This window comes from Eurypyga helias, unplaced genomic scaffold, assembly GCF_000690775.1.
Source record: "Eurypyga helias isolate BGI_N326 unplaced genomic scaffold, ASM69077v1 scaffold15336, whole genome shotgun sequence".
Lineage (NCBI taxonomy): Eukaryota > Metazoa > Chordata > Aves > Eurypygiformes > Eurypygidae > Eurypyga > Eurypyga helias.
In genome coordinates this window covers 26,471-33,198 of record NW_010257526.1, presented here as the reverse complement: position 1 = coordinate 33,198, position 6,728 = coordinate 26,471, and the positions used below count along the sequence as shown (strand labels likewise).

Here is a 6,728-nt window from a genome sequence, read left to right as displayed (position 1 = left end):
CTGCTGCCTTATATAATGACACTGATTGCAGCAGCCCAATTTCCTCAAGAATTTGGCATCTATCCATAATGTGTTTAGAAAAAAGGTTTCGTGTGTTTTTTCCCTCAAAATGGAGGTACTTGTTCCCCATGCAGAGTACAAGTCTGGAATACATTCCTTCCACTGCCTACGTTTTTACTAAAGTTTCTTCTCCAATGTATTGTCCAGAAGCTATAGAGAAGGCATAATAAAGAATGTTTATTTGCAGATCACATCCATAAATATTTAGCTATAATCACAACCAGTAATCATCCTGCAGTCCAATAATTAAATGAAAAACAGATGTCTGGGACATAGCTTAAGAGGAAGTGCAAGTTAATTGGGAGAGAGTGAGCGAAAAGGGTTTCCAGCAGCTGTTGGGCCATGGTTTAGAGTTTCACCCAGCAGGGAATAGTGCTTGTTTTAAGAATGTGGATTTTCATTTAGCTGCTTACCTACCCTTCAACATTGTTGAGACAATGCTATGCCCTCTCTCATTATTTTTACGTCACAGGTTAAACCAAACGCTCTTCAAAGGAGTGACATCTACTTCCAGAAGCAAGGCTATGAGTTCACGATTGAAAATGGAAAGATTGTGTTAAACAGGAGCAAGAAACGAAGTGTAAGAAAATCTGGACTCGAACAGGTAAATTGGTACTTCAATAGTTACTTAAGGTTACACCAAATACTAAGATTTTATTTTGCAGCAGAGGGCAAGGAAATGCCTGAGCATGTGGGATTCATAGTCCTAGGTCTTACAAACCCAACACAGATGGAATAAGTCTTTTTGGTATGCAGCTGGGCTGGACATTTTATAATTCACATCAACAGGTTTGCTCTGCTATGCCCAGTGCCATTGTAACCTCACATTCAATGAATTGATTAGAAGGGAAGAGCCCCCATGAAAAGTAAAATCCTTCTTTTGATTTTGCTTGCAAGACATTTCCAATGTTTAAGTGTACCTAGATGTTAACATGGTACCCACTGCATTTAAGTGCTGTCAGCTTTGTCACTGTAAGTATTGATATTTATTCATACATTTTATAATGAAAAATCCAGCCGTGTAGGAAATCAAGCCTTGTGTGTTTAAGGTTTGCAATGTGAATACCTGGAGAAGCCAAATATAGAGAGATGAATGGATTGAATGGATTATTCTAGTCCTTCCTGCTGCTGTTATTGCAAAACCGGAGGAAGCTTTTCTCTATATGTGACCCTAACTGTCCTACATTTGGGAGAGTTCTTAGACTGTCGATCACAAGTTTGTTCAGAAAATGAGGCTGGCTGATAGCCGAAATAAGTAAATAACGTGGAAAAAATACTTCTCTTTTCTGAGTTTGGTTTTTTTGTAATTCGACTGTGTGTGTTGTTGAAAATGTCAGTATGCCTTTGCAGGGTGAAGTGCAGTTTGGACAGGACTCGGCTGTGTCGGTGGTTTTCAGGCAGCCCAGCGCCGGCCGGTCTGTCACATGGACGGGACCTGGCTTCGCCCGTATTCCCAGTGGAGCTGGGCTGAGATTTGCCATCAACAACATTCCCTTTGCTATGGACTTTGATATCGTGATCCGTTATGAGCCTGAGGTACTTGTGATGTCTTGTGTGTCTTGTGATGCTGAGATAGATGCAGGGTCTTTGTTGTCAATAATAGGACACAGCAACTTGTCCCACTCGTTACATTTAAATTTAAAATACTTTGCCTTTTCATCCTTACAAAATTAAGCAACATGCTCTCCACTGATCCCCTTAACTCCTTCCAGTCATATCTGAAAAATTGGCATCACAGGTGTTTTCTAAGCATCAGCCAAGTTTTCATCTTCTGGAGTTCCTCGTTCAGTGCCATTGCTTGGACTGGGTTTTTGTTCACAAATCAGACACATGCAAAATGCAGCTCCTTTTGGATTGCCATCCTCTATTTCTAGCTGGGATTTTCTGGGCAGGAAAATGTGCACAGGCAGGAGTGATCTGGGTAGATAGTTATCCAGGGCTTTTGCAGACATTCAGCTTCCCAGTTGCTCCAACTGGGCTCTGAAATGTGTGAAAATTGTAGGAAAATAACAAAAATCTTATTTTTTGCCTGGACAAAATTTCTCAGTGATGAAGGCATGTCTAGGCAAATCTGCTAAACCAAATCTGTTTAAACCCAAGTCCACACCCATGTCTTCAAAAACACAGGCCAGTGTTTTATTGGTACCAGTATTTGTACATGCCTTGCTCTTTCGCTTTGCAGCTTCCTGGGACAATCCCACCATCTGAGATCCTCATTCTGCCTGTTGTATTCTGTTCTCTGTCATTCCGAGGCAAACAGGACTCCCGGTGTCTTAAAACGAGAGAGAACAATTTTGCAGTGAGCTGTTTTGACGTAGCTTTTTCCTTCTAAGGATTAGAATTTTGATTGAATTTTAAAGACTTCTGTTACAAAGTCTTTTATGTTCAATCTTCCTTAATAGATGTGAGAGGAGGCAGATAATGAAGGATATCTCTGGGACAACACTGTGCTAAGAAGGAGACGACTCCAGTGACTTTAAAAGAGCTGTTTCCATTTGCATCATCTAAGGTCCCATCTCCATCTCTGTTCTTCAATTAGCCATTGCAAATGCAATGCATTTTTCACAAATAAAATTATTTTTTTAGCCCTGTAAAGCATAAAGACAAAATCTGTTTTGTCACTGCAGCGTGAAATCATTCAGATGGCTTTTGTTAACCTTGGCAAAGAGAAAGTGGGGTTTTCAGATATAAAAAATGACTGTAATTTTTGTCCTTTGCTTATAGTCCTTGGAAGACTGGCTAGCAAGTGTTGCCGTCCAGCCCGCTGGGATTTTGTCAAGTCAACACTGCAAAAACAAGGGCCTTTCACAGGAGCCACATGCGTTGCCTCTCCCAGCTACAAAGAGGTCTGACTATTCCTGTCCTTTTGCCTGTAGACTTTCTGTGTACAAATCTTCTACTGAAGCAATGCAGAGCGATAAATATGTGGGAAAGTGGGAATATTAGAAACACATGTGTGGCCTTTCCTGTTGCTGTCACACCGCAATACCACATAGGCTCTAGGAAAGTGTCTGATGCTCCAGTCCTCAGCCTGGCAAAGGCTTGCCCAAGTCAGGAGAGCTGCTTTGGGCAAGATCCAGCTGCAGATATTTTGGTATAGAAAGGAAATAATGACTTTAAGTCTCTGTCCTAGCCTATTTTCAAAACCAGCTTTTCAGCTTGGACCTACGCAAAGAATAGAGTGGAGCCAAGAGGTTATGACCAAAGTCTTGATCACTCCGTTGCTTGCAGTAGTAAACCCTGCCATTTTCAGTTTAATCTCAGCAGGTTTAAACTGCACTTGGTGAATCGTCTAGGCAGAAGTTTTCCCAAAACCTGCAAGCAGTCAGGCTGATGTGCTCCCCGCTGCAGCGGCAGGTTTGCTCAGGGCTGCAGGCAGTAGGATGCAGGCACAGAGGGGAGGAAGCGTTCACAGCACCCAGGGAATTTACCTTGTCCCCACTCCTGGCTAGAGCTCTGCTTTATTTCTGCTAAACAGGATTGCACTTCTTCAAACACCAGTCTGCCTGGAGCTGGGAACAGAGTACTCTGTGGATGTGTATTTTTCTCAGCCCTCTGCCTCTGACCCAAAGGCGAAATCTTTCATCTTGATTGATTCAGTGAGTAGCTCTGTCACAATTCCTTTGAGGCTGTATTTATACCAGTGTGATTTTTTTTTTTTTTACACAGACTTACTCAAAATATCTTTAAATAATTTGTAGTGTGTTTTAATAGAAATTCATGGAAGCGTGCTTCTGATTAGCACTGTGTTTGCATGCTTTTATATGGAAAGACAGAAGTGTATCATAAGAATATCGTAATAGCTCATGAAGTCGTACTTGTTGCACATGTTAGTCAGATTATGTACCCCTATGTGATGCTCATTTATTATGAGCACAGTCCACATATGCTGACAAGATGCTGTGGTTAGGGATATAAATTCATAAAGTTCTTCATCACTTAGGGTTTGGGGTTTTTTTAATCTCTGTAATTTGTCTAAATCTAATTAGAAAATCATGGATATATTTAAAGCTGACATTGGAAAAGTGAAATCAGTTCTGTACTTCCCTGGAATCAGATCCAGACATCTTCCAAGTTTCCACCAAGTCAGGAACTGGGTGTTAGTTTTGGGTCCTTCTCGTCAGAAAAATATTTGAAAGTCCATTCTTCTAATTACTTCTGTAGACCTGGACCTGACAAGGGCTGGCCATACTTGGACATAGAACCTTCAGCTGATTTTTATCTATCTTGATAATACAAGTAAAAATTTTGGCCAGATACTACTTTTGGAGTTAACAACACAGAAACTTTTAGAAGCAAAACCGGTTCTGAGCATATATCTGAGGTCTTATTATAATCTGACTTTTTTATACACAGTCTGTTAAATTTGAAGAACTTAGGGAATGTCTAGACTTCCAGAATAAATGTGAATTTAGATGACCAAGCAGCACAAAGGCAGATTTGGAAACGTGGTGCTCCAGGCCTCTGTCCTTGCAATGTGGAGCACAGTAAGAGAATGTGGGAAATTCTGATTTTCAGTATATCTAAGCAAAAATATTTTCTTTCTCCTCTTAATGCCAAAGCTTGGACTTATTCCCAGAATCGGCTCCTTGGAGAACTTATGCAGCAAAAAGGATTTAGATGAGTACCAGAAGTATCACTGTGTTGAAATTGCCTCAGAAGTTGGACCTCACGTCCTGCCCGAAGCGTGTGCCTGGCTCATAGTGAGCATGTCAGCCCGTATTCACAACGGCGCCGTCGGTAAGGAGCAACCTACACAGGCAGCTCTTTTGGGCAGTTTCTGGGTTTCCCTTGAGTTTGTAGGATATGTTGAGTGAAGAGCTCTCAGGCCATGGTGGGATAGGTAAGTGAAGCCAGTCAGCGTATGGTAGGTATGGATGTGCAGGATACATCCCGCTGAACCCTGAGTGCGCTGCAAACGCCTTTTGGTGGCATGGCTCTCAGAGTCCATCACACCTGATGAGCTTCATGGAGCAGCGTGACAGGGACCATGGCAGTGCGTGTGTGTTTTCTGAAGAGCATTTCAATCAGATGCAGCTTTATCAGATGGCCAAAGTAATAACTTTCCCACTTTTCTGGTTGCTGTAAAATGGCAGAGGAGTTTTCAAGCCCTCTGTCTGGATGCTGCAGGCCACCTGGATGCCCTGGTAAGAATTCAGGCATGATGGCACGCAAGCTGGTGTGCTGGAAGAGATTCACCAGGAAAACTTCTGTGGTGTTGCAGCGAGAGGGCAGTGGCAGTTGGAGTGTGAAGCCCCAGGCAGTCTCCTGGACCCACTGCAGAAAGGGCAGCTGGGCTTAGTGGCTCAGGGGACTTCCCTCATGCTGGGCCCAGAGGAATGGAGCTTCTCTGCACTTCCAGTAACAGGAGGGGCTTTTCTGGCCAGGTCCTTTCAGGGAGTCTTGCCTCTAATCGACCTGATAGCATCTGCTTGTTTTAGGCTATTTTTAGACAGATCAATGCCTCACACACATCGTTTGATGTCATGGCTATGCAGCCACAGACCACCCTGTGGTAAGTTTGGGCTGTCCTGGCTTCTGATTCACCCAATTCCCATAGTGATTGGATTCTCCCAAAGAAACATGGTACCTTGGATTTCTAGTGCTGGCATCTGAGCATCACACTTTGGGATATCTCCATTTTGGATTTGCATTTTGCTACGCCCTCTTCTATCCCAAATAAGTGCTGAAGGCAGTGCCTGGAATGTGGCAGCTCCAACACTGAGACTTGTGCCTGATTCACCATCACCATCGATGCTACAGCATCGAATAATCCAAGCCATGGCCATCAGTGGTTAGTGAACCTCTGATGACAATAATCAAGCCCTTTCCTTGCTGAGTGTAAAGTCTGCAAGGTTACGAGAGTAGTTACACTCCGCTATAACCAAAGATGTTATGCTGGTTTCAGTTGGGACAGAGTTAATTTTCCTCACAGTAGCTAGTATGAGGCTGTGTTTTGGATTTGTGCTGAGAAGAACAGTGATAGCATACTGATTTTTTTAGTTGTTGCTAAGGAATGTTTATGTCAACTCAAAGACTTTTTCAGTTTCTGACACTGCCCCTGCTCTCCCAGCTTATTCTCTACAAGAAGCTGACAGAGGACACAGCCAGGACAGCTGATCCAAACTGACGAAAGGGACATTTCATGCCATCAAATGTCATGTTCAGTATATATGCTGGGGGAGTGGGCCAGGGGTCTTTGTTGCTCTCTCTCACTCTGGATCTGGCTCTTGCTTCTTGGGGACTGGCTGGGTGTCAGTGGGTGTGGAGGGGTTGTATCATTGGGTTTATTTTCCATTATTTTCATTACATAGTAGTAGTAGTAGTACTTTCATTACATATTAATAGTAGCAATATTAGCATTATTAGTATTATTGGTATTGTTATTATTAGTATCAATATTTTATTTAATTTTATTTTCAATTATTAAATTGTTCTTATGTCAACCCAGGGGTTCCCTTGTCTTTTCCTCCGATTCTCCTTCCCATCCCACTGGGAAGGTGAGAGGCGAGTGAGCGAATGTGTCATGCTTGGATGCTGGCTGGTGTTAAACCACAACACGTTTCGATTTTCTTTCTCCTTGGCAGCATGTAAGTGCAACCCCCAAGGGTCGCTGGATACCAGCTGCAGTAAACTGGGGGGCCAGTGTCAGTGCAAAGCCAACGTCG

The 6,728-nt window shown here is 42.8% G+C and overlaps 1 protein-coding gene across 1 annotated transcript in view; it reads left to right on the top strand.

Annotated features, from left to right (window-relative positions):
* Positions 1–6,728, top strand: part of LAMB4 (laminin, beta 4) — a 45,048-nt gene that overhangs the window by 15,849 nt on the left and 22,471 nt on the right. The window contains exons 14-18 of the mRNA XM_010154055.1: positions 1,411–1,596; positions 2,785–2,906; positions 3,539–3,659; positions 4,623–4,800; positions 6,648–6,724. Coding sequence (XP_010152357.1) covers positions 1,411–1,596; positions 2,785–2,906; positions 3,539–3,659; positions 4,623–4,800; positions 6,648–6,724 — 684 coding nt within the window. The remainder of the gene's footprint in view (positions 1–1,410; positions 1,597–2,784; positions 2,907–3,538; positions 3,660–4,622; positions 4,801–6,647; positions 6,725–6,728) is intronic.